The sequence below is a fragment of the Pleurodeles waltl genome, chromosome 12 (genome assembly GCF_031143425.1).
Source record: "Pleurodeles waltl isolate 20211129_DDA chromosome 12, aPleWal1.hap1.20221129, whole genome shotgun sequence".
Classification (NCBI taxonomy): Eukaryota; Metazoa; Chordata; class Amphibia; order Caudata; family Salamandridae; genus Pleurodeles; species Pleurodeles waltl.
In genome coordinates, this window is record NC_090451.1 from 664,684,280 (window position 1) to 664,712,226 (window position 27,947).

At 45.1% G+C, this 27,947-nt stretch overlaps 1 protein-coding gene across 3 annotated transcripts; it reads left to right on the forward strand.

Moving 5' to 3' along the window:
* The first annotated feature begins 864 nt into the window (after positions 1-864).
* MSTO1 (misato mitochondrial distribution and morphology regulator 1) lies at positions 865-27,800 on the forward strand. 3 transcript variants are annotated; one of them, XM_069218463.1, is made up of 14 exons: positions 865-1,068; positions 5,923-6,058; positions 6,932-7,019; positions 8,818-8,893; positions 9,255-9,306; positions 18,762-18,912; positions 20,909-21,026; positions 21,113-21,247; positions 21,660-21,812; positions 22,921-23,052; positions 25,347-25,528; positions 26,305-26,400; positions 26,589-26,704; positions 27,282-27,800. In XM_069218463.1, the coding sequence occupies exons 1-14, from the start codon at positions 985-987 to the stop codon at positions 27,512-27,514; spliced, it is 1,752 nt and encodes a 583-aa protein (XP_069074564.1). In that variant the 5' UTR covers positions 865-984; the 3' UTR covers positions 27,515-27,800. The 3 variants fall into 3 exon arrangements, with proteins under 3 accessions (XP_069074564.1, XP_069074565.1, XP_069074566.1); XM_069218464.1 differs by having other exon boundaries at positions 877-1,068; positions 27,285-27,657; XM_069218465.1 differs by having other exon boundaries at positions 878-1,068; positions 9,258-9,306; positions 27,282-27,657.
* Positions 27,801-27,947: the final 147 nt, after the last annotated feature.

The following is a 27,947-nucleotide window of genomic DNA, read 5'->3' on the forward strand; positions in this document are numbered from 1 at the left end:
CCCACTACAAACCAGGCCAGCCTCTCTCTCTCTCTCTCACACTAACACACACACACTAACACACACACACTCTAACACTCTCTCTCTCTCTCTCTCTCTCTCTCTCTCTCTCTCTCTTTTTCTCTCTCTCTCTCTCTCTCTCTCTATTTTACACCAAGGCTGATTTATTTTGATTTTCTCCAACTTAAAACTTCAAAACAACATATTGGTGGGGTTTCACTTTCCCGATTTTATTTCTAAATGTCTTATATCCTCCCAAACGCTTCCATGATAGCATTGGACTGTGATTATTATGGTATCGGCACACTAATAATGTGCGAACTGAGTCACCAATTCACTGCGTATTACAATGATAAAGCCCAAATACCCCTTAGATAACCAGTAGGCCCCAATTACATCAATACTATTTATATAGACTTTATGAATCTCAGGCTTCACATTGATGTTATTATATGTGAACCCCAAATCTACTTAAAACTACGGTCTAGCCCGTCTGAATCCCATTTATTGTATTAACAACCAACCATATAAGCGGATATGCAGGGTGACGGATGCCAAAATCCATCCGCTGACCAATACCGTGTATTTTTTAATATATATTCTAGGACTTAATGTCCTTATTAGAGACTCATAAACCACCCATTTTGGCATCCTAAACTTATTTTATACACACACCTAATATAACTAGAATAAACGTGTTTTTAGTTTCCGCCCACTGTCACCCATGTTCCGCCCTCTCAGACTCCGCCTCCTCTACATCCCGCCTCCAACGGCTCTGACTACAACGGAGGAAACGACTCTCCATAACGACAGCCAATAATAGTAGGAATTCGACAGTCCGTGGCTATAATTGGTTGTAGGGAAAGCAGTGACAGGCTGACGGGCGAATCAGACGCTCAATCAGTCCCTTTTCCGCTAGGAACCTTGCGGCCTAGTGCCGCAGCCACTGCGTCTCGCGGTTAGTGCTGATACGCGGCCGACGCGATGGCCCGCGCGCACAGGGAGGTGCTCACCCTCCAGCTCGGGCACTACGCCAACTGCGTGGGGACTCACTGGTGGAATGCGCAGGTGAGGGGGTTCGTGGGAGGAGGGGTACATCAGAACAATGTATTCTTCAGCCAATAGAAGAAGGAGTTAACGGAGCAGCCAATAGCACGAGAGATCTTTCAGGAAGGGATTATGAAGCGGCAGGGTGGCTGGCCAATAGGAAACAAGCATTGGTAAAGCCAATAGGTCGTGCGTTGTCAGTGCTTGTTTTGCTTGATCATGTTTTTTTTTTTTTTTGCAAACGTTTATTGCCGGATCCTTATCAATCATAAAAAAGATATTGGGGTTTGGCTGTAAGCATACAAACCTCTTTTATCATGGACGCTTAGCTTGCGAAAGGGCAGATTACGGTTACTCATAGTAAAGTTGTGTGTGATGTGAGATGATCCACTGCCCCATGCTGTAAAGCTTTTGTTGGCGTGAGGGTTACAGTAACAAACCAATAGTTAGAGATGGCTGAAATACCCTAGAAATATGCATAAACATATAATTTTAGTAGAATCAAAAGGTCTTGACTAAAGCCAGGCATAAATAAACATTGATAAACCAATAGTTCTCTCCTTCGGGACCTCTTGACCAGGGGCGGCTCCTCCATTAGGGTTTACAAGGAAACAATAATAAACAGTTTTTATTATCGTTTCCTTATGGCGGGGCCACAGGGGTGTGTGTTTGGCCAGCCATCTAGGGCTGGCCAAACACACATTCGCATTAGGCTTTCTCCAGACCAGCAACACGTGTTGCTGGGCTGGAGAGAGCCTGCACAGGCTCCCATCCTGCCTGGGAGCGCCCAGCCAATCCTGACGCTGTTCTGAGCAGCGCCAGGATTGGCCGCAGGGCAGGCTGGGAGTCTTTGCCTGCAGCCTGCAAGTGTCAGAGGAGAGGAGCGGCGCAATGGAGGAGGTAAGTGTTTTTTTTAATGTAATGTTTATACCCACCAGACCCTCCCTTCCGCGCCACTTTTGCACACGAGCCGCGACTGCTACTACCATTGTCAATGTTTGTTTTTAGCTATGCTGCGCTGCATGCCTAAATAACGGGGAAAAAAGCCTCTGACAATCTGAGTTGGATCAGCAAATAAAAATAAAAGAATGTGCGAAAGTGTGTTTTTTTTGGAGTGCGGGTTGGGGAGTAAAAAAGAAGGCGTTGTTACGCAGGACATAGTTGGGATCCCCAGGGTGGAGGAAGCAACGGGTGTAAGAAAGGGAGGGGTAGGTGGGGAAGCGATGGAAGCAGCATCAGGGGTGGGCACTGGGAGGACCATTAATAAAAAATAATAATAGTAATACAAAATATAAACTTACCTTTTCCGCCTCATGCTCCTCTTTTGCTAGTCTCCCAGCATTCCCTGGGACACCAGCACAGGTTCCACCACGTAATCCTGGTGCTGTTCTCATGCTATACCTGGCAATCAATCAATCAGAGCATTTGTAAAGTGCACTACGCACCTGTGAGGGTCACAAGGCGCTGATGGGGGGGAGGGTGCTACTGCTCAAACAGCCATGGCTTGAGGTGTCTCCTGAAGGTAAGTAGGTACTGTGTCTGTCGCAGGAGGGTGGGGAGAGTGTTCCATGTCTTGGCGGCGAGGTGGGAGAACAATCTGCCACCGGTGGTTGTTCTGCGGATGCGTGGGACGGTGGCGAGGGCTAGGTCAGCGGAGCGAAGCTGCCACGTCAGGATATAGAAGGAGAGCCGTCTGTTGAGGTATTCTGGTCCGGTGTTGTGCAGTGCCTTGTGAGGGTGGGTGAGGAGTCTGAACATGATTCTCTTGTTGACGGGGAGCCATTGTAGGTCTCTCAGGTTGTCTGTGATGTGGCAGTGCTGGGGGATGCTCAGGATGAGGCGTTCTGAATGCGTTGCCGTCTTTGCTGGAGCATGGCCGTGGTTCCTGCGTAGAGGGCCTTGCCATAGTCCAGTTTGCTGCTTACGAGGGCTTGGGTGATCGTCCTAGTTGCAGTGGGGATCCATTTGTAGATCTTCCGAAGCATACGGAGGGTGTTGAAGCAGGAGGAAGAGATGGTGTTGACTTGCTGGGTCATTGATAGTGATGAGTCCAGGATGAATCCCAAGTTGCATGCGTGGTTGGTGCAGTTCCCAGTGTGGCAGGCCACCAGGAGTCGTCCCTTGCGGAGGGGGTGGAACTGAGGATGAGCACCACAGTTTTGTCGGAATTCAGTTTCAGGCAGCTGTTCTTCATCCATTCGGCGATGGCCTTCATTCCTTCGTGGAGGTTGGTTTTGGCGATGGCAGGGTCCTTGGTGAGGGAGAGGATCAGCTGGGTGTCATTGGCGTATGAGACGATGTTGAGATTGTGAGCTTGGGTCATGTTTGCGAGCAGAGCCATGTAGATGTTAAAGAGGGTCTGGCTGAGGGACAATCCCTGGGGTACGCCGCAGTTGATTTTGGTGTCTTCAGAGCGGAATGGAGGGAGGCGGACTCTCTGAGTTCTGTCGGTGAGGAAGGAGGTGATCCAGTCCAGGGCTCTGTTGTGGATCCTTGCGTCGTTGAGGCATATGCGTAGGGTGTGGTGGCACAGTATTGAACGCAGCTGAGAGGTCCAGGAGGACGAGGGCTGCGGTTTTGCCCTTGTCAATTATGGTCTTGATATCGTCAGTGGCGGCAATGAGGGCAGTTTTGGTGCTGTGGTTGCTGTGGAATCCAGATTGTGAGGGGTCCAGAGTGTTGGTCTCCTCGAGGAAACGGGTCAGTTGTTTGTTGACAATTTTCTCTATGACTTTTGCTAGGAAGGGGAGCAGGGAGATGGGCCGGAAGTTCTTGAGGTCCTTTGGGTCTTCCTTGGGTTTCTTGAGGAGGGCGTTGATCTCGGTGTGTTTCCAGCTCTCTGGGAAGGCGGCAGTCTCGAAGGAATGGCCTGGGTGGATTGGCCTGCCGCTCAGGCACTGCGTTGGAGTCTGTGCAGTTTCTCCAACCTGGCTGTGTAACACAGCCTAGTTGGAGAAACCTAAGACGCCCGGCTAAACTAACGTGCACTGACTCCACTCCCCCGTCCCATGGACCAGACCTGGCCCTCCCTTCACATGCTGGCTCACCTGAGCTAGCAGCTGAAAAATTAAAAGAAATATTGTTTTATTTTTCAGCTGCTGGTTCCTAGCCAGTGGGGCGACTGCTTCGCCATTGCAAAGCAGCCGCCTCTGGATGGAAGCAACACAGGGGGTGGTGCAGAAAGCATTGGGTATCAATTCTGATCTCTAAATTCCATTCACAGTGGTCATAGACGGAGGGTACCAGTGGGGGAAAGCAACATGAGAGGTCGGGTGTGGTGGGGGAATGGGCAAAAGAACAACATACATTGAGCGGTGGAGATGCACACAGGTGAGAAAGCAGCAATGTAGGATACAAGTAAGAGCAACATGGAGGGGGGGCGTGGAGAAGCACACAGGTGACCGAGAAAGACAGGGGACAAGGGGAGAAATGTAAATACAGGAAACAGCTGGAAAATACCTGCCCTTTCAAGGAGTGCTTAGTCGTAAATAATTAGTGTTTGAAAATCAAGCAGTAGAAGCATAGAAGCCAGGTACTCGAAAGAGATGGTAAAAAGGATATATTCTAAGGGAGTGACAAACACTAGAGTGATAAGCTGGAGCACCAATACGAAATGGGCAAATGAGAATAACTGGAAAGCCAACCAGTGATAAGCAGTGGGCGGGCTGCAAACCCTTGTATGTACTTGGTAAGCCAAATTCGTCCCACAAAAGACAGCGCACAAGCAGTCTGGTAGCCTTGGTTGAAAAGGGGAGAGAGAGCAACAAATGAAATTCACACTGGAGCCAGGAACATTTGCCAGCTTTGATTTAACAAATTAATGCAGAGCTCGCAAGTTTTGAAAATTCTTGCAAGTGAGAATCAACAGAATGTGACGTCAAGCAAACTGACAACGGAGGCAACATGGAAATTATCATCTTAAATGAAAATACAAAGCAAATGTAAAATTGATAGAATTACACCAGAACTTCACTAGAATAGACAAACAACTGACAAAATTATGCTGAGTGGCACTTCAATCTGACTAAAGAGGCTGCTCCCTTCAAATGAAGGAGTCTGTAGGAGGGCTTCCACAGAGGTGTGGTTCCTTCCTGAAGCTTTTGCAGTTTTCAGGAACCACTTAGGGCCATATGTACGAACACTTTTTCCCATAGACACAGAATTGGTAAAAACCGTTGCTACGTTTGGCCCTTAGTACCATGGAGAGCTCTCAACAGAGGTGCATTTAGAGTTCAGGCTCTAGCCCTTGCCTGCAGGTGCGACGTTTAGGCTGACTTGAGATCTTAACCCGGCCGCCATATGTCGACTCTGTAGCTTTGATGAAAAGTGGTGTGGGGGTGTTTGGTGACCCCGGAGAAGAGCTAATTTAGTTTTGGGGAATCTGAATAACAGGGCCTTTCCTACAGTGAAGGGACTATGGCTTGCATTAGTGCTCCGATGGGAGCCAACAACAAACAAGGCCATTAGAGTGGGCAACCTGGAAGCACATTAATGTGAGAAGGCAGCAGAGAAACATATTGAGAGGCCATTTAAAAAAAAATGCTGGTTTCAGGACATTGGCATCATTTGTTCTTTGTGGCTGGAGTTAGGATATGGGAAACTAATATATATCCTATGAAGCAGGGGCTCATAGGAGCAATAGCAGATACGTATTGTGTTGGCTGTGGTCATTTTCCTGAGCTGATTTCCTATCATCGTGCAAAGGTTGTGCCATGGCAAGGCATAAGGACTTCTTTTCTGTTAGGTAGGGACTGGCTGCTGATGTTTGGCCTTAGAGGCAAAAGCCAATGTCAGTGTAGAAGCTGGAGCTGTGTGTCAGGTGAGGTTGATGTACTTGTGATGAAGCAATTGTTAATGCATGTATCTTCTCTGCAGGATGCTGCCCTGTGCGGTGACTCTCAGGCCAAGCAGAGAGACCCTGAGATCTGCCATGATGTCATGTTCAGAGTTGGAGTGTCTGCCAGCGGGAAGGAGACCTACACCCCCCGCCTGATCCTCATGGACCTGAAAGGTATCTGTGGCCATTATGCATGTAAGCCTTGGCGCAACATTGTCACAAACACACCACGGCGGAGTAAACAAGGCACTTTTTTTTCACATACATGCCTTCTCCGTGGCTCCCATCACTCACACCACTTCAAGGGACTGCGTAACGCAGCAACACTGTTGAAGGTTCGTCACACAAACTAAATTGAAAGAACATTTACACACTAATGGTAACTTCGGTGTCACAAACCCACAGCTGTGGATCCGGTTGATGCACAGTGTGGTACACACACACACACCACTCTAGTGGCTGCCCTGTGACCAGCCCACTACGCAAGTGAGAATTTGTCTTTTTCACTTCCTACAAGAGGTCAAATATTACAAATTGGATTAGAAACCGGGGAGCTCCAGTATGGGAAGCAGGGACCGGGACCCCTGGAACTATGCAAACCTGCAGCCTTTTCTGTATAATTATGGGTGTGCCGTATTTGCCACTTAATTCATCAACTGTTGCATATTCTGTATATTTTAACAAAAAATGTCTTTATCTCAAACGGATCAAGATCAAAAGTTAATGAAAATGTGACATCGTGTTCCCGCACAGTGGAAGACCTTTTGAAAAGGTTGTCTGGTCTCCTAGAGTTGTTTATTGCTCCGTGTGAGAGTTAAACTGATACTAATGAGATATTTTTCCTAGACAGTGTTAACATGTGAATAAATTATGAAATAGTGAAGTAATACTATCACAAAATGTGCCGACTTCTGCTGCATAATATGCCTTTTTTTGCTGCATAAATTGGTCCTCCGCTGCCACTACTCCCAGTGGACCCTGTTACTGATATGCACTGGTAGTGAGCTCCCGCTCACCCTCTGACCCACCCTGTGTTCTCTGCTGCAGGAAGCTTGAACTCCCTGAGTCAAGAAGGAAGCATGTCTCTGTTTGCAGATGACAAAGCAGAAGAGAAGGCCAGCCAGGTGGATACATGGTGAGATACCACTGCTTTCTATATTATTGGATTAGTCGTTCCTACTGCACACTCCACAGACTGAGCCGACTGTAGGCACTTAAATGGTAGGATTCCCCAATTCAGTTTTACTCTCTTATCAGCACCTGAAGGGTGAAAGGGTTTGAAGCCTTGCCCAGATCTCAGCTGGGAAAAGCAAGTTGGGCAGGGATCTCTACAGCAGGCAGACAACCGTGTAGGCCTCTGCAAGGGTGCAAGTTTACCATTGTCCTCTTAGTGTGTGCCTTAGGTCACAGATTACTTCCTCTCTGAAGAGTGATTTGGATCATTCCAGTTCCACTAACTTACCTGACAACTGCATTGCCTCAGTGACCTGTGAGGCGTGACACCGTATTGAGCTAAACCCCACCCTTTTTCACATGTACTTAATTGTCTCCAATGCCCTATTTTTGAATGAAATAACCTTCACCCTCGACTAATTTTTTTATTATTTTTTTGATGGTGTACAGCCCCATGACACAATGAGAATGATGTTTGTGGGTGCGGTGTGGGTATACCTTATATTTTGCCACAGTGCAGCACATGGCACTCATTCTCACCTCTAGGAACCTTAAAGCACCATGCCGCGGATGCCCATGAGTGCTTGCTCACCCAGCTGCAAGAGTGATCTATGTCCTGCAGGGGTTACACGGCTGAAAAATGCCAAATTAGAGCCCATAGATTGATGGAGGAGTTTTACAGTCATTAAAGTGCTGAGAGGTGGTGGGGTGGATGTGGGCTTGGGGTGTGGTTTGAAATGGAACGAATCATAGTTAGCAACATTTTCTGAAGCCACTGCATGGGGATACATTGTAAAATGTAATTTTAATATGTATGTTGTGGCAAGTATATAGACAAAAATGAGCCATTAGTGAAGTTAAGTTTATGGAAATCATTCTGCAGGAGTAAGTGTGGAAATGTTACTTAGCCAATCAAAATTCGCATTTACGTCATTTTTTGGATGTTGCTTAGGGCAGGTGCAAGCTGGGACAAATGTTCACAAAACTAGTGTTGACAAGTGTGATGGAGAGCATATCTGATGCATGACGAAGTCTCCGGAAGACTCTGTGAGTTCCCGGTGAATGCCTGTGTTCCTGGGGCCTGCGTGACTCCCCTGCAAGATGTTGGAGTTAGGAAAGCACTATGGGGAGAGTATTGAATGGTTTTGGTTAGATACTGCAGATGGAGGCAAACGGAGAGTATTCTGTACCATGTGAGATGTGCTGTGAGGCAAAATATACTCCTAGAGCAGTGGTTCCCAACCTTTTCACTTCTGTGGACCCCTACTTAATCAATACTGGAACCCGGGGACCGCCACTGATTCATTATTGGAATCCGGGGATCCCCAACTAAATCATTGCTGAAAGTTGGGGGCCTAATCTGTTAATATTATTTAATTTTCTAAGCAGTTGCGGACCCCCTGGGGTTCGCGGACCACTGGTTGGGAACCACTGTCCTAGAGAACCTACCCTAGGTGTCCATGGTCTTTTGTCATCAGTTCATACTGCTGTCAGTGATGCTGAGACAGCCACACAAAGGGTAAAATGGGCCACAATGGAGAATCTAAGAGACTCAGAGTTTGACACTTAAGTATCTCGGGGAAGATTTGGTAGTCTATTAACACGTGTGGTAGTTCCAGTAATTTTATGGGCCTCCCAGAGGTTGTGTGGGCCTTTGAAGGACTGTGTGAGTTTGAAGGTGATGTTGTGGTCCTCTACAACTAACAACAGAATCCCCTAAAGGCTGAGCTGGTGTTTTGACGAGTCTGTGTCTGTTTCAGGCAGGGCATCGTGACAACCCACCAAGAGGAGCCTTATGAGACAAACCCGTTCCTGCAAGACCTCACAAAGCTCGAGGTAAGACGCCAAGGTTTGTTCTGAACCCTGGGGTTGACTAAAGGCACGGGGCAACAATAGAGGCCAGAGGGATGATGAGGAGGGCATCAGGGAGTGGGGTTTTCAAAATTTGTGTTGAAAAAAGCTGTTTAAAAGCCAACCTGATTCATGCTGTTAAAATGAAGTCGGAGTTAAGAAATGCATAGCTAGCTTTAAATTAAAATTGATATGATAACTGCTATTACCAACAGAAAAGAACAACAAATGAACTTTATGGGCATGCTCTAATGGGTGGTCTTCACACCTATCTCTTGACCTTTGGATCCCAACCTAAAATGGCAGGCAGGATCTAGGCTAACAATGACTGTTGTGCTTATTTTAGCAGGGTGACAGATTGAACAACACAATCCTGACACCGAGATCATCTGCTGAAGGTAACTCTGTGTTTGTTTTTCAACTTTTCCATCGTCCCACCGCCTACTAGGGTGATATGCCGAAGGAGTAATCGTAGTGAGGGTATAGTTGGGGCAACCTTGAACTCAGTAAATGAGGAGTGTACAGTAATATTCTTAAGCTATGTAGTGCTATATAAATGATAAATATGGAGTAACTATGTATTCAGCAAATCCGAAAATCATTTGTGTCCTGCGAGGGATATAGTAAGTGCTGTATAAACAACCATGCAGTGCGCAGTGCATGTGCCATATGTTAAATTATTGAAAGCCGATGACCCAGGTGCCTTATTTATCTGATCATAAAGTGGGATTATGCTTGCTGCCAAAAAAATAGTGAAGACTAAATGGACAAAAAAAACATTCTAATGTGATTCAGTCTTGGAAAAAAGTCAAGCAGGAAAAAAAACCTTGATGCATTTTATGTTAAAAACCGCATCAATTGTGGACGGAATTTAAAATAGAGTCAAAAGCCAAGTAATTTACAAGTATTTTTGAAAAGTGACGACTATGAACTAAAAAGACTGTTTTTTAATTCTTAAAACGCATCACATTTTGTTACAAAAGAACTTAAAATTGTATTTAGGCTGTTGTTGTCAGCTTTGTATTTCTGTCGTAAACAAAAGCTGCAAGGAGTAAATGGGGGGCCAAAACGTAATTAAAAAAATAAGAGGTCTGGTAATGAGATATGGAAACTAGAGGAGGCTTTTGGGGAAGCAAATGTTAAGACATTTATATTTAAAAAATCAAATGTTCGAGTAAAACAAATATGGGAATGTTTCTGTGAGTAGAACATCGGAGGCACAGAGAGGGAGAGAAGTTGAAGGAATTAAGAGCTAAGGAACTGTGAGGAGGGCGCTGGCTTTTTCTAACAAAATAAAAATAACAAGGAAAATACATTTTCAGAGGAGAGAAGTGAGGGTGAAGTCAGCCAATTTGGAGCTCTTCAAAGATCAACCTCACCCCATCTTAAGTTAAAAAGAAGAAAAGTAGTAATTTTGGAAGGAGATGGCAATGGGGCTCTCAGATGGTATATCCACTCTCTCCACCATGACTCTGCTAGCAGGGATTTTGAAAACTTTAATCTATAATGGAGAAATGGGTATGCAAGTGGACTTCATGGACGTAGACTGCCATGCAAAAAGTTAATCTTGTACAAACCAATTTGATGGTTTAATTTCATTAAGCCTGGATTGTGCACATGCCGTCTCGCACACCCGAAACCAGAATAGAGCTTATTGCTCCTTTCTGGGCACTCTCCCATCCTCAGCACCATGTTGGATCAACCTGACCGTAGTCCAGTTCAGAGCGTGTCAGCCTGTAACCCCGCTTTTTCCCACTATCTTCCTCCGGATGAACTGTACCCCTCACTCGGCTCCCACACTCCACCCTCTCTGGATGCAAGCACAGGTCTGCCCAACATTTCTGCCTCCATTAACCCTCAGCATTACAGATTATTTGTTCCCCTTCAGTCTTCCATCCCATTTACCACAGTGAACTAGCCAGATTCTTCCAAGAGCTGCAGGCAGGTCCTGGTGACAAGGAGATTCTTATAGGTTTCTTGCTGCAGCACCGCCATGCAGCTGCTGCCAAGAATATTCAGCAAAGGACATGAGAAGACAGCAAAGAGAAGAGAACCAGGCCTGGCTAGGACAGCGAGCAGTTGCGAGAGGGGAGGCAAGGATAGGTTATAAAAAAAAAAAAAAGCTGGAGTATATCCAACAGGCGAATCGGAAACCACAGTACTTAAACAAGCATTTGCAATGCAACGGGTCTCGCGTTTGCTCATGTTAGAGCTGATCGCGTTGTAAACTCCTAACCCGACTTTTCACCTGTCGGGCAAAAGTGCATTTATGTACATAACCCGAAAAAGTGAAATTAACTATGTAAAGCGCTCCACTTCTGCCAAGCGAGATCGCGCTCGTAAATTAGAGAAAAAGAAGTCCACGAGCCCGATGGAAAACAGTGAGCCTCGAATGTTTTCTGTACTTGGTCGCTGCGCTCGAGGAGGGCTAGCCACCGGAAAAGGCATGACTTATGCGTGCCTTCGACTAATGAAAGCAAGCAGATTTTATTAGGCAAGCCCACAAACCAATAATAAACACTGATGTGACGTTGACAGGGCTCCGAGCCCTTTTCTAAACACTAAAGCGCCTCGCTGCGATACGCATGCGCGAGCGCATGCAACGCAGGCTCGACCCTAAAAATGTTCTTTTGGCTCTCTGCAGCCTTCAGCGTTTCTTGGGAGCCCTCCTCGATAAGCAAAGAGCAAGGTAAGTTTCTGCTTGTCTGTAATCGGTGTAAATGATTACTGTCTAGCTCACCCTGGAGCCAGTCCCTGCTCTGCAAGCGTTGCATCCACTGGAGCATTCGGCTAGTATGATATTTCGATTTACAAGCAGAATACAATTCCTTTTAGAGAAATTCTCTTTGTGGAAACTCCCAGGTATTGGAATTATTGTCCATCTTCTGATCCCTGAAGTGGTAGAACTCCTTGTGTTCTAATGAACATTATCTATGAAGGTGTGTTTTCTGGAAGGTACATAGCCCTGCACGATGTACCACACAAATGAGAATGGAGAAGGACAAAAATATTGCACCTCTCCGTCCTACCTAGGACCGGTGCCAGCTCTGCAGTATTGTGCTGATGATCGCAGCATCACCACTGCTTTTGGACAAGGCGTTGTTGCAGCTTCCAAGGTTATCAATTCCCCTCTCAGCCCAAGTTTTTAAACAAAATTGTCTCACTTCCGTCAGCATCACTGATCCACACCGTTCAGCCAACATCCTCCTCTCTTCCTTTCTCTTCCCACAGATGTTTTAAGGCATGGGAAAAGTGTGTACTTGTCCAGGGTTCCCATCTTCCAAAGGACCAGCTGGGAAAGTGAACTTTCTCTCTCTTCTCTGTCTATTTCTGTAGGACATCCCCTCTCCTTTCTGCCTACCTCTGCCCCTGTCATGGCATCGTCGTCGATGCCTGATGAAAAGATCTCACCTCAGTGAGAAAACCAAGAACCGTGCTTAAATACAATCCCTGGAGTGGAAAAGTGCTATGGGGCCAGACAAATGGCGGGAATGAGCTACACAGATGCTGGTAACAAAATATAAGTTGTTTCATGAATCACTCAATTTAAATACATAGGCGTTTTGTTGGGTGGACGGTCACTGAACCACGTGACAAACATAGTGCGTCCAATACATTGACGATTACTTTCTCATCAAAGTAATTATATGTACATTTGAGAGTAATAAATCTATACCTACCTTGACCGCGTAGTGATTGCAATGTATTTCTAGGTGGATATTGCAGCCTTAATGTAGCGACATTCAAACCGTATTGTGTTTTTTTAAAGAAGTAAAAACTGCGGTCGCGCATCATGTGCTGAGCAAATTATCAGTTCACACTTCCTTGGCCTCAGGGCAGCTTATCTTTGAATGAACAAACATACCTCTGTTCAGAGCTGTTTTTTTTTTTATTCCTTCTGATGTTTTAGTCTGGCCAGGGTTAACAATGTTAACCTCTGATCTCCCCCTCTCTTAACCCTGACCAGACCCTAAATAAGATGTCTTGGTGTGCACAGGCACCACGCACCACTGCCGGCTGACGTCTATGTCCTAAACTAAGTCAAATATTTATTTTAGTTTGGGTGAGTTTTATGTGGCCCACTTGTCCTCGACCCTACCAACATGTAAGTCGGGTGGCTGACCCTGCTCCGGCAACCTTTGAGAGACAATTAATAAATAACGGGTTAGCCACGTGGCTCTATGTTGGTGTGTCAGACTTTGCCCCAGGCATACCTTCCGTTCTGCATGCAAGCCTGAGGTGACTGACCCTGCCCCAGCCTTACAGTAAATCCCATTTTATCCATCTTCAAAGGATGAAGGCCATGAAAAGATTGGAACCCCAGGGCTCTAGTTGCACACATTTTTAGGACGAGCGCACAAGTGCTTTGACCTGTTATAAGTATTGAGGGCTTTTAACCACGCCCACAGCACGCCCGTCACTTTCATTGTTCCTGGGCTTGCCTTTCAAAAATCCTTTATCATTGGTAAATACTTTGTTTGTGCCTCCTTGGGGACGGTTTTGTTACTACCTTGCAGACTGACCCTGTTACATGGCTACTTTCATGATTGGCGATACATTTGACTGCAAACAAACTTTTTTCTGTTTCTCCTTTGCACTCATGGCGGCCGTGGTGCTTTGAATCGACTCGCTTACGTCAATTGTTTTACTTTTCATTTTCAATTTAAGTGGTAAGAAAAGACCAGTTGAGAATTTACAACGCTAAGAGCTCTAACTTGAGCAAACGTGAGACCCACTGCATTGGAATTATTATTATTTTTTTTTGGAAGACGTCGCCTTGACCTGCTGAGCTGCACCGACACATCAGAACGGCAGGTGGCAGCAGTGCCCCTTGACACCGGGTCTCGAAGCTCTACCGATAAAATGACGTTCTTGTTTGCACTCTGAGCACGGCCTGGTTTTATGTGCATGCTCTCCCATGCGAAAGCGGTCAAAGAGGCCCCATTAAAACCGCTTCATGGAGACCGAGTAAACAGGGCACTTGTGGCACGGGGAGCCAAGGTCCTGGGCTTTGCCTGCTCCTCGGTTACCTGGCAGCTGTAGGTAGAGATAAACTCGCTGCCCCCTGCTTAGAAACGTGCTTATTTCTGGTCCAGAATCAGTGCAGAACAGACAGAGCCAACCCCTCCTGGACGGGACTGGAGCTGTGGAAAATCACATAATTTAAACAAGCATTGGCAAAGCCAATAGGCCTCATCTTTGAGAGAGTTTTTTGTGTGTTTTCCTTGTTGAACTGTAGTTATTTGGACATTAAGGGGGTTATTACAACTTTGGTGGAGGTGTTAATCCATCCCAAAAGTGACGGATATACCACCAGCCGTATTACGAGTCCATTATATCCTATGGAACTCATAATACGGCTGGTGGTATATCCGTCACTTTACCGTCACTTTTGGGATGGATTAACACCTCCTCCTAAGTTGTAATAACCCCCTTAGTGTATATCGTTTATGTTAATCCAATAATATTTAATGTTCTGTCGACTTTGGAACTGGGTTCAAGTCTCGGCGTGCTCTTCTGTGCCAACAAATAAAGGGGTATCAACAAGCTGGTTAATATTAACACTGCCAATTGCGGTTTTATCGATAGTATACTGCTGTTGCATTTATATAGCACTTACTGCCACATACAAGGCGCTGAACATTTTTTGCGAACACAAAGATGACCTGTGTAAGCAAAGGGCAGTCTCTTTAACTCTGTGCCTGGCGTGCCCTGTCACAAATATGACTGTCTTGACAAGGGTGGACTTCTGGTCTAGGAGCACTCAGCCTTTGTTTCAGCCTCGTCTTAACACCCAGCAGCGGGCTCACACTGCTGGGGTGGGAAACCAGCACCTTGGGGAACCCCGGTCAAGCAAAAGCGACCAGAATGGAGGGCGGTGAGAGGCAGAAAGTACACGCAGAGCGCATAATGGCCTAGAGGTGCCCCTTGTCACACTGGGTACAAGAGAAAGGGCCGTGCTGGGGCTGCTGTATTCTGCACGCCTCACTCTAAACCCAGATTTCCAAGGAGGTTGTCTATCATGTACCACAGTGAGGAAGGAGGCCTCTGGGCCAAGCAGAGCAGCTCTTACAGTAAATCAAACTTCAGGAGCTCTCATTCAGATGAAATCTAATCCCAGCTAAACCTACTGTACCAGTCAGGAAGGTGAAAAAGAAAATGAATGAGAGAGAAAGGAAAAGATGGTAAAAACCATGCGGTCTAAGATGGAAGTACAGCTGAATATACCATTTAGACCTCAGTGTAAGGGGGGTCTTAGTTTGTGGGCAAAGCAGGAGCGCAGTGCAGCATACACAGTAGCAGCTGGGTCCAGAACCCCAAGGAGCCCACTGGAACCTGAATATTGCTATATTTTACTTACCGAGCAGCAAATAGGAAGCTTGTTTTCTTTGCTCACCTGGATACCCTTGGCACCTCTCCTACAGCATTGGAGCCAGGACAGCTGTCTCTCTTGGCTACACCGTGTTGTCTGTCTGGAAGGCTCCGGCACAACTGTCGGAATCATTCTCGGATGCATGGGCTCTAGAGGGCACTCGGTGCCAAGGCTGGGATGAATCCAAAAAGCACCTGTGAAGAATGTACCTCACCAGCGCGTGAGCGAGTAAAAAAAAAACTCCAAGCCCAGATGAGTGTCGGGGAGTCCCTGTCCCCCAGGGAATGTGCCAGAACGGCCTTTCCCTGATCCCCCAAGCCCCATTGCCACTTTCCCAGACAGAAAGGAAATTCCAAAAGCTGCTGGCCACGAACAGCAGCAATTCCAGAAACTACGACGGACCGCTATGGGTTTTCACCAGTCTGACCATTTAAAGCAACACTTGGACCCTAAAATAATAAGTTAGTGGTTTTGGCATAACATATAGAGCTGTCGACTTTGGGACTGGGGAGCCGGGTTTCGAGTCTCAGCGCCGGCTCTCCCCGTGCCTACAAAAACTTGTTGATCTGAACAAATACAACTAATGGCGAAACTAAACAAAATTACAAGTGCCTTACAAATGCCGATCTTACTATGGCAATGGTTGAACTCCCTTCAAGTGAGCACGTATTGGGTGAACGCGCACAGGAACAAGAGCACAAGTGAGTGGTGAGGAAACAGCGAAAAGAAAAAAGTAGTGCGCTCAAACTAACACATATGGCCAGTAGTGAAAGGATCCATGCAGTGGGGGCAGTCTCTAGGGCATCACAAAACAGCCAAAAGGCGGGACAAATCTAAACTATTCACCAACAAAACCAAAGGGATTTTGAAAAGGCAGATCAAACAACCAATGGAAAGCACTGGGCGTGCCCATAGAATAGAAACCGCATGTCTCAAAGAGACAAAAAAAAAAGAAAATTACACGAAATGCACTTAAAAATATTTGCTTGAAATTGAACTTGAGGGCATAACTTGCAATGAAAAGTTTCTTGAGATATTGGCTCGAGGAGGAAATGTCTTCCACCACATATTTTCTGCTCAAAACAAACTCTTCTGCAAGAAGCTTTATGTTCAAAATTGTTTTAAATTAGGAGCTGCCAATATTTTCTGTGTTTTATGTAATTCTCATAATGCAAAAGTGCACAAATTCTGCAAATTGCAGATTGTATCGAAAATTCTGTGTGGTTCTTTAAGGTCTCAGCACTGCAGGTGGAAGAACATAAAATGCGAATTCTTTATATTATTTTGTGTATAATAAATAACTGTTGGATTCAGCCCTTGAAATCTCTCAACTCACCTATAGTGGTCTCTAAAATTTGTCGTGAGGGGAGTCTTCATCCCAGGGTGAAGCTTTTGCTGTCCTCCTGTAATCAGTCAAGAACAGAGGAGCAAAATTTGGCTCTGTCCAGGTGCCACCAATTAAACGTTTAGCTAATTAAGATAGTAAAATTATGAATCTCGTAGCATTTTAGGAGTGGTACGCTGTACAATAAAGACATTAGGGCCCATATTTATATTTTTTGATGCAAAACTGCATTTGCGCAGTTTTGCGTCAAAAAGTATAGCACCGGCTTGTGTCATTCCAGGACACCAGCCGGGCGCCAAATTTATGGAACGGCGCAATTCGGCCAAAGGGTGGGCTTGCATCAAAAAAATGACATTAGCTGGGTGGGGGTGGCGGTATGGGGTTTTGCACCAAAAAATGACGTTAGGCTGGTTAGAGGCAACAAAAAAAAATGCCTCAAACCAGCCTGGCGTCATTTTCTGATGCAAAACCATCCATACCACATAATGCTTGTCTTACAAAGGACAGGAGTCATGCCCACCACCCCAATGGCCAACAGAGGGGACAAGGGTCCCCTGGGCATGGCCACTGCACCCTGTTCCATGCAGGTGGCCCCAAGTTGGGCCCCAATGGCAATTTCATAAAATAAATAAAATACTTACCTGGGATGGGGTCCCCCATCCTCCAGTGTCCCTCTGGTGTGAGTGGGGGTGTTCCTGGGGCTTCGGGAGGGCACCTGTGGACCCATTCCATGGTGTTCAACCATGGAAATGGGTCCACAGGTCCCCTAACACCTGGTTTGACCCAGGTGTTAAATAATGATGCGAAGCAAGCTTTGCACCATTATTTAGTCCCTCCTCCCACCTGTGCATCATTTTAGGGAATAACTATGGGGTTATGGGGCTTGGACCATTTTTTAGATTGAGAGCACGTACTGTGCATCTCAGTGCCGCAAGGTAGGTTCGTGCATCTGAAAAATTGTGCAAACTCCAATATTTTGACGTTAGCCATGTCTAGCGTCAAAATATAAATATGGAGTTAGTTTTGCACCGAGTTTGTGTAAAAAAAATAAAATAAAAAAAATAAATAAATAGACGCAAATTCAGCACGAATGGAGTATTAATATGCCCCTCAGTTCGCAAATTGTGCAGCCCACCAACAGGCTGTCATTTGTCTTGAAACCGGCAAGATGGCTCAGGAGGTTTAACGCTCACTGCCGACGAATGCTGAGGCCTCTGTAGGTCATCAGTTTGAATCCTGGCAAACCCATCTCACCTTCGTCAAGATTCCTGGCTTATGGGATTAGTAAATAGAATATAAATACATTGGTTATTGGTGACAGGGTATTTACAGTGAACAGAACCGACAGAAGTGTTGTTGATCCACTATATAAAAAACACATTTTTGTAATTATTATAGACATCTCTGACCAGGAACTAGTCCCCGAGATAAACTGTGCCTACTCTGACAGATTCGCAATCCACTCCATGGTTAGTGCTAAGAAGTTCACCTTTGGGCTCCCAAGCACTGTAGCAGTGATGTAGTCAGTACCCAATCAATGTAAGTGAGATGTTGGGATTCCATGTCCAGAGTAATAAACTTGTGAAGGTTTAAAAAGAACAAATGCAGGAACATGCTTAGGAGTTTTGAGGACAACATTTCGTTTGTGGCCTTTTAGAAGCGTTCTCTCTCTCTGAATCCTTGTAGTCTGCTGTTTGCACTTTATAAACAGCCTTGCATTCCACGTGTGGTTTCTATCATGGAAGCCAAATCCTGTGGTATCTTCAGCGCAAATCTGCCCTCTACACCCCACCCTCTAGGGGACTTGTGGGTAAGTACACCTGAGACTACTGTGAGTAGAACATACTTTGTTATTTGGATTTAAGGTGGTGGGTGGAGCATATTTAGGAGGACGGTGATTGTGCTGGAGAGGGTTAGGTGGTGCAGAAGGCCTGCTGGAAGTCACTGGTTTTGAGGTTTTGTTTCTCCCGTGTATGTCCCACATGCATACAGTATGCTCACATGAATGATTACCTTTGTTTGCCACTGTGTTGCCTCCTCACAGTGCTTGGTGGTCTCCACATCAATATTCAGAGACGCTCGTGTACTGTAACAATTCGCTGATACCCCTACCATGCATGTTTCTCTATTTCCAGCTCTCTCTCTCAGTCGCCCTCATGGTGAGGCCTCAAACACTTCCAGGAAGGTGTACCGCCTAGAGGGCCACGTGCGCGTCTGGTCTGACTACCTTCGCCTGCACCTGCACCCAAAGACGGTCCTTACAGTGCACCAGTACCAGCATGAAGGGTGAGTTGTGAAGAGGGCACACTTGTGAAGCCAGCTGTATATTCCAAGTTTAGCGGCTGAAGCCCCGATCCTGGGTTAGGAAGGCAAGCAACACCAGTGGGCTTTTGGCCAGTAACACCAGACTAGAATCATCAAGACTTTGCAGATGTATGCATAGATTTTGGTCTCTGTTGAAGTAGGAGCCTGGTTCCCATTTTCAGTAACTCACATGCTATAACCCTGGGCAAAACACTTCTACATTTCCCTTAGTTGACCTAGCTGCAGAAAATGGGAAATGGAGATGATGCAAGTAACTTGTGATGATGTCTCCTGTATCTGAAACCCTTCCTTTTTCCACCTGCTTCCAGAGATCCATTAGATGCTCTGAATAGTTGGTGCAGAGACTGGAGTACAAGGTTGAAGGCAACGATCCTTGAATCTCTGTCCTTAGACCATAGGGACAAGGAATCCTGTGTTCCAAGCCTACAAGAAACATTCCCTGTTGCTCTTCTTTCATGTTGAAAATCAAAGGTTATGTTGGTGCTGCGGCTGTTATATTAGTTAATACGCTTTTGGAGGACTACAGATTCATCTCTTTATGGTCCCCAGCAGATTAGTCTGGCCTTCTGCTGTGATATTCTAACCGAAGGGAATAGTTGGAAATTCTATACATACCCATGAGGAGTTGGAAAGGTTTTGGGTATGGACCACTAAATTTAAAAAAATAGTTTATTTTTCTGTTACTGCCATTTCTTTCACTTATTTAGACTACCCCACAGACTTGATATCTTCCACAGAACATTTTAGTTTGTATGTCATGGACTTTCTTCTGAGTATGATGGTGGTGTTTACAGATGCAAAGCCAGGAAGCACTTTTCATAGTAACATGTAGACTGTATCCATGCTGCTCTAGCCATGAGATAAACTCAGCTTAAACCTTGTTGGGTGTTGTAACACTTTCCAGCCCTCCTCTTTATTCTCTCTGGACAGAGGAAAGAACCACAATCTTGAATGTATCCACATCTGAATGTTTCTATCTGTTTGAACTATCTCCTTGTATACTTAGTGTAAATGATAAAAAAACATTTTAGTAATATCCTCAGGGAGTACATAAGTGTGACATCTTTGTTTTGAGGGGACGTAGCTGATTAGGTGGCACATTTCTTCCAACTGATGGCCACCAACACTTTGCATGATGATGTGGGATGTTGAGACCAAACAATCTAATCTTGGGAGCCCTCTGAATTTGTTAGCCCACGCAGCGGGGCAACACAGCTTTTGCTAAATCTAGATGTCTAGTTAAGGGTGGATAGAGGACCCCAGGCTGCTCCCTGCGGGAAGTGCAGGGATCAGAACCACTTTCTTTTTTGAACATTGTTCCTACTTGGGGCTTCAACAAACCACTGCCAACTTCAGAGCTGGGGAAACCAGGTTGGCGTCTCTGCATCAGCTCAACATCCTGTGATTCTGGGCAAATGACTTGATCTCCCCGTGCCTACAATTCTGCGCCTTGAAACTCTTACGGGTGATTTGCCCTGCTTTACAAATCCTGGATGTATTTATTACCGCAACTTCAACTGCCTGTGTTTAACTTTCAAAAGATGATCGTGCAATACTTCCTTGGGTGTCCCTGCGACAACGAAGCACCTTCTTTATCTAGTGATTGGCAGGAGGGAAAGAAGTAGCCCTGTCCTTTGTTGTGCAATCAAGAGCTAGGGCACAAAAGTAGCAACAGACAGTACTAGAGCAGGCATCATGGGGTTGGAGCTGGTGGGTGAACTTGGGCTGCCAGCACATCGAAGAATATTGTCTTCCATGAAGATTTTAGAATTTTCTCTAAAGAGTTTTAGCAGTGCTTCTTCACTCAAGTGTTTAGGGAGATCAGGGGTGAAGTGCTGATACATGTAAAAATTGCATTTCACAAAGCATAAGATTTTTAATGTCTTTCTGCCGCCAATGAGAAGTTGCCAAAGGTAAAGAAAATCACACAGGACTTTAACCAGAGGTCTCTTTTCAGGAGCTCCGATCGCCTGGAAGCCTTCTCTCAGGGTTCAAGCCTTCTGGACGACCCAACGTACCTGGAGGAGCTGGAAGACCGACTTCATTTCTTTGTGGAAGAGTGTGACAACTTGCAGGTGAGGGTGGTGCGTCCGTGGGCATGCGCGTGTGACTGCGGTGCACTCTTCAGGTGTTACACTGTTCCTCTCTCAATTTTCACCAGGGATTCCAGGTTCTCTGCGACTTTCATAATGGCTTCTCTGGAGTAGGAGCCAAAGTAGCAGAAATCCTTCATGACGAGTATCCCGGGAAAGGGATTTTTACCTTTGGAACGAGCCCAGTGGTACATGCAGAAAAGGTAAATGTAATCTGCATGTGGGGAAGAGGATGATGGAATCAATGTTCTGTCACTAGTGGGTCCGGCTAATTCTAGAGAAAGCAGGGACACGCCACAAGCAATGTTAAATGTTTACAATTAAACTGGTAAGGAGGAATATAATGATAGTTCTGCTGTGTGATCAAGTACAAGCCACGCAGAGTTTTAGAGGGTCGTAGTCTGACATACTCCTGACTCCACTCTCTCCCCCAGTCAGGATTCGTGGCTCTATCTAGATAACGACTCTTTAGTAGATTTCTTGAGTGATTATCACAGTTTTTGCACAGGGTCCAACTTTCGACCAGGGTCCTAAGGGTTACAAAAAGGCATACAGAACCGAGCAATATTCTTTTGCACACTCGACCCCGGTGGTTTGTTTTCCTTCTCATTGCAGAGTCCAGTGAAGGAGGTGTACCGGTTGCTGAACAGAGTGTTGGGCACTGTCGCACTGTCCAACCACAGTTCGCTCTTCTGCCCTTTGTCGCTGGTAGGAGGCCTTGGACGCAGGCCGGGACCGCCGCCATTCTTCCCACATATGCTGTATGATGTAAGTTGAAGGTTCCAATGAATGCAGTCCAGCAAGAGATGTAATCACTGTTAACCCCCTATAGCAGACCGTGCTCCCTCCTGGGCCAGTTACTGGCAGCTTAATTAATACTAAAAAAAGATGGACACAAAATGTGTTAATCTAAAGAGATAAATGCTCCAGCTCCTGTTACTCTTTAAAAAAAAAAAATCACAAACATAACTTGTCCTGATTGGCTCAAATACTCCCACAAACCCAACCACCAGCACTTTGATTACCCCGTGGGGCAGAAAAGACATTTATTTTTTATGACATTTCCCTCTGGGTCCTACACTATGCATCCACATTCTTTTTCCCTGTTGCAGAAATTATATGTCGCGTTTCAAGATATCAGCCGCCTGGTAGTCATATGGCAACTACTTTTCTCCGCTAGTCTGAAGGCATGCCCTTATGTCACTTCCTCTGACATCACTAGACTGTTTCCTTTAGGAACTTCCACTTCCAACATGCAGGACACGAGGATCCAAAATGTGCAGCATGGATGGAACTATTCACCCACAGAGATCTCAACTTGCTTAATGCAGTGGAATTTATGCAACATACCCCTTGTAGCATGGCACAATGGAAAGGGACTCTCATTTGGTTATAGTGCAAACACAGCATTTGTTTATTTTAAGGTTTCCTATCTTCATTTGAGAGGTCTACAATGTATTGGAAAGCTAAAGGATCTTCGTGCTGCTACTCAGAGTACAGTTTTCAGATACAGATCTTTTCCATAACATTGGTCGGTTTAAGGCCAGCAGGCCTTCCCTCTTCGGGCTTTGTGCGCAAGAGGCAGGAAAGTAATCTACCACCTTCGATGATGCTTTCCACCTGCCTTCAGAATCTTGTACTGGGTGGAGTCATTGTGCAATAATTTAAATACCAGTGAAAAGGCAAGAAATATCTTCCACATAGCCTTGCGTTTAATCCCAAATTAGTTTGCCTTCTTTCTGGCTCATACCCCTAAGCCTGCATAAATAAGTCCAATGAGAAATGATTTTCCCTTTTAGAGTCAGACAACCAGAAACGATGTAATTTTCTGTACTGCAGATAGCACCCTCAAAAAAAGAAACTTATTTTTCTACAGGCATCACTAAACTACCACAGCAGCGCAGTGCTGGCCACTGCCCTGGAGAATCTCAGTATCCCATACCGACTCCACCAGTCGCTGCTGACCATGGGACAGCTGGCCGATGGACTGAACTTCTCAGGAAGGAAGGTGAGTGTATTACCCTCCGCAGAGCGACGTGTGTGGGTTTTACGTTGTTGCATCGAATGCCTCTACATAGAAGCTACTTAATGTACTTAGCCAAATAATGTAATTACCACTGTGTCAGTACCAGAACATGATCTGCAAATATGCATCAACCGTGGCCTCACAATTATCCTAAGCTTACCCTAAGCATTTAGACTAACACTTACCACTGACCTTCACCTACATCTTAATCTGCCTATTGCCTACCTGACCCTAAGCTAAACCCCACTCCGAATTTTTATTTTGCTTCTTACTGACCCTTACTTAACTTACTTTTAAATCTCCCCTTTAGCTGACCTTAAACCTCACTCCAAATTTTAGCCTAACCCAAACACCTCTTATCCATTAAAATGAATGCATCAATGCCATTGTCAACGTAGTGGTGTCTATATAGCAGTGTGCCGATGTAGATGATTCTCTTAGAGGGATCCATCCATGGCTGGGGTGCAAAGGTTCAGGTCTAGAGAGGACTGAGGGGTCAATCTCCTGATCTCTGATCTGTACGGCCTATTCTGGAGCTATTCGGATTAGCACTACCTGCTTCTGGTTTAACAGGAATTTAATTTGTCAATGTGCCTCAGACCTCAGTCACGTTCTTGTGACACCTAGAGTTAACTTATTAAACCCTACCCAACTAAAATTAACATTATTGCTCAATAAAATAACTTTCAACAAATAAGATGAAATATTCAAATACAGTTTCTTCCTCACATCAGAAGAGAAGAATCTACAGTGTTTACATTCTAGTACACGAACATATATTTGTGTATTATATGTACATTATTTTTATATTATGTCTGAGTTGTATTGTTTCTTTGAAAATATCGACTACATGGAGGAGTGAATTTGGCTCCTAACGTGAGAGATCATGTAATTGTGAAAATGACAAATATTAATCTGTTTTGGTAATTATGCTGATAAAACAATTACAGTTAAGGGTGAAGCTCATATTTAGTCGATGAGTAATGGATATTATCCCATACTAACTTTAATTTGCAGCAGTTGGAAACAATTGTAATATGTATATGCAGTCAGTACACAATAAGTACCCCAAGTTTCCAGTGCCTTAAGATCCTCCTTACTCTACGATGGAGCCCAAATCAACCATTTGAAGAAAGTGTCCACAATTACAATAGCAGATATGAGCTTAGTTAACATAGTGCTATTAAAATAAGCTGTTGTACCATTTCTGGAACGATAAAGGGTACGTATACCCCCGTTAAATTACATGCGTTCGCACGGAAAAATATATCCATTGCAACCGCCTAACTACATCACAAGGTAAGGCTGGGAATGTAGATGTGGAGTTAGGAATAGTAAATATACACTTTCTTTGACAATGTGCTGGTAAGTGATGCTCAATAGAGTGTCATACAACCGTACAGAGCACAATGCTAGGATGCCCTTGCATAGTAGTGAAGTATATTCCACTCCCAACAACTTGGAGGAATGTCGGAAGCAGATATGAAGTCCTGCAGTCTCATATGGAGATTATTTCATGCTGCGATATTGCAGGCTGCTGAGCTGTACAAGGCAGATCTATTCAGAACAGGTAACTAAGCAGAATGTGAGGAAATGGGCCAGGTGTGTGAAGACTTGGGATCTGTAGAAGAAGGTGTAGACAAAGCAGGGGATTGTGGCAGTGGGGTTGGGACAAAGAAGTATAAGCCGCTCGTGAAGACTGAGGTTATGGGGCCTCCTGCTAGAAGTGGCCAATGAGGATTGTCATCCATATAGATGTTCAAACTGTAACACGGGTGGTATATAGCAAAAGGATGGGATGCAGCCTGGAGAGACTCAGGAATTAAAAGGCTGAAATCTAAGCGAATTGGTTGGCAGGGATGGAGAAAATAAAGGTCTGCATAGTTATGGCACGGAAGAGAGGAGGCAGCTGCGGTGAATTAGGGAAAGTGAACTACTACATTCGGATACAATGAACTCCAGTATGCTTGGAAAATTAGGTGGGTGCTCTTGGTTACTCTGGTCCAAATAAGATTTACCTATTGGGTTAAAAACAACGTTAAATATGTGAGTCACAGCTTTGAGTCAAGGTCAGACACAGCATTTGATCATTGGCAGTCATTGAAACCAGTACCCCTGAGGCAGGCTTTCAGGCCTAGGTGAGCTATTACATATTAACTGCAATCGCTTCTTGTGCTGTGGCTAAGGGCAGCACTGCATTGTTTAAATACCCCGAGGAAGGGCCAGTGTGAGTGTGAACCCTAGTGTTTTTGTCTCACTTTTACATATTATCGTAGGTGGTGACTGCTTGGGGCTCTATGCCATTCCCCATCCAACAATCTGGTTCCCTCGCTGAGGCGCTGCACAACATTCAGGAAAAAGCTCCATGGCAGCCATTATCCTGTGTGCAGCAGGCTGAGAGCCAGTGTTTTGCTCAGTCAGTGGTGCTGAGGGGGATCAGAAGAGAGAGCCTGAGCAGGTAAGCAGTGAAAACGCTGTATCTTTCTTTCCTTTTCCCACAATGTGTTAATTTCTCACCTTTGTTGAATAATGTTTCGTAGAGACTGCACCCAGCAATAATTGGGTACATTAGACTACATAGGCATCTTCCAACTTAATGGTGCGGCCATTTTGTGTGAGATGTGTATGGCCAGACCTCCACCCAGTTCTTGTAGTCGCAGGTGATCTGGCCACAAGGTAATTTCCATTGTTTTTCATGTCAGCACTTAATTTGACCATAGATCACGTGGTCTACTTGTCAATAATTACACCTATCTAACCATTTTTGGATCTCTGTCACTTAGTTTGTACTCTTCCTGGTTGAGTCTTTCAGTACAAGAATGTTAGGAACTGGAGTCATCCAATTCTCAGGAGCATGAAACTTCTTTAATGTACATAGGCTGAAAAAATCCTACACTGTAAAATGGCCGTAATCTATTTCATTGGGATGGAGAAGCAGGACCCACTAGTGTGCCAGCGTCTGGAAGGCCACAGCAGCTAGAAGCAAAGAGCTTTGACATCCTTGATGTAAGGTGCACCTCTAAGGTCAAAGAAGTTCTTCCTAGGCCGTTGGCCCAAGGGAGGAAAGTTCTTCCCCAGATGGATTGATCATGGTAGCAGGCATCCAAGTTCATCACCTGTTAACATGTTCACTGTGTCAGACCCTGGGTTGAGGTGTGTGCGTCTTGATTTCTGGACTCTGCAAGGCAGAAATGTTTTACCTTTGAGCTTCTTTTTTGTTCTCACTTTGTGTAGTTTTCACCATCGAGGACCTTATCCACCAAGCATGTATCAAACACAAGAGGAGCTCCTGGAAGAGTTTTTGCATTCTCTATACCCGGAAACATTGAGGTTAGTGCTGGTCTGTTGTTGAATATTTCCTGACTTCAGTGTCTCTTGTGTACGGAAACAATGCCTCTCTCTCGGTCTCACTCTATTCCTGAGAGTGTTACTGAGCAGACAACACTGCTAATGACTACTTAAGATCGGTATTTTGATCTTTCTGGCATCCACAAGTGATAATACTTTGTCTTCTGCAGTGCCTCACATGTCGTCCACAGTCCTTTCCAGGTGCGACCACCCTTCCCGCAGTTCTTCTCACCGGATATAAATCAGAGTGGTTTCCTCATCGAACAGGCTCCCAACCCCCCAGCAAGTAAGGCACCCCTTAGGTATTCGGCCCAATCACACACCTGGGAGCCATTGCTTCTTTAAGTGCTGAACGTGGTGATGTGAAGTTTGTGGCCAGACTGAAGTGGATCTCGATTTTTGCCTCTCTAAAAGTTGGCAACGTTTTTTGCTTCCACATCTGAGTACGCCGCAGTTTTTCCGTTCTACCTGGTAATATTAATATTTCCTTATGAGTTCAGCTTGCTTTGATAACGGATGCGCTATTTTCTATGTAACCACAAAACCATTTTCTTTGTATCTTTGAAACTGGATGTTGGTTATCCTTTTTCTTGCTTCAGTTTAAAAATGTGGGGGGCGGGAGTAGAAGACTCAATTTTAATTACAAAAAAATCACATGCAAAAATGTTTGCAAATTACTATAAACACAGCATCTGTGAGACTTAAGAAAGGTTCTTAAGAAGTTCTCTTTTATAACATCAGACACCCCTAATGCAGAGGAGCGATTCATGTGATGCTTGTAGTTGGATAATAGCACGATTTCTCAATCTGAAAAGTTCTCTTTAATATAAGTGAGCTTGATTGTCTGTATGTTCTTCTTTCAGCAGTAGCGAGCATTCCTGTCTTGACAGCCCTGCAGTCCTCCTCTGTCCTGCAAGGCACTTTGCACGCCCTCCATGACGAGGTCAGTAAACTGGATGTTAGGCGCTGGGCCAGCTACTTCACGAGCGGACTTGAGCAAGAGGACTACCTTGAAACTCTGCAGGAACTGAGGACTCTGGCGCAATGTTACAAGGGCAGTATAGGCCTGACAGAGGTTGCGGAGGACAGCGATTGATGCTCGGACATTGGACAAGCATCTTTCAGCAGGCTGGTTCAACCATATGAAAGGTACTTACAAACAGAACAAAAGGAATCTGTGACTGGGTTACTACTCCAAAGAGCATGTGTTTCCTCGTTATTTATTACCATGGAGGGCTACCCACATTGTTACTTCCTTACTTGATTCACGTCTATGGGAAAGATACCCCCCCCAATCCAGATTTACTATATAAATGGCAATGCTGTACTCTTTAATTTACTTTTTATTTTTATTTTATTAAATAAAATGAATATTTTTGGCAGTCAGCTTCTTTTATCTGCATCAGTTTAACTTTAGTGTTTGCAAAGAAGGGAGCAGTGGAATTTTTTTTTAATGTATAAATGTAATTAATTGCACCAACCTCAAACATTCCGTCTTTGGAAACTGGAGTCACCATGAAAGTTTTCAG

Bases quoted from the DNA above. Each gene is read 5' to 3' on its own strand.
- MSTO1 (XM_069218463.1), top strand. From the start codon at position 985: ATGGCCCGCGCGCACAGGGAGGTGCTCACCCTCCAGCTCGGGCACTAC. The intron at 21,027-21,112 runs GTGAGGGTGGTG...AATTTTCACCAG, and splicing joins AAGAGTGTGACAACTTGCAG to GGATTCCAGGTTCTCTGCGA. The intron at 23,053-25,346 runs GTGAGTGTATTA...ATATTATCGTAG, and splicing joins TGAACTTCTCAGGAAGGAAG to GTGGTGACTGCTTGGGGCTC.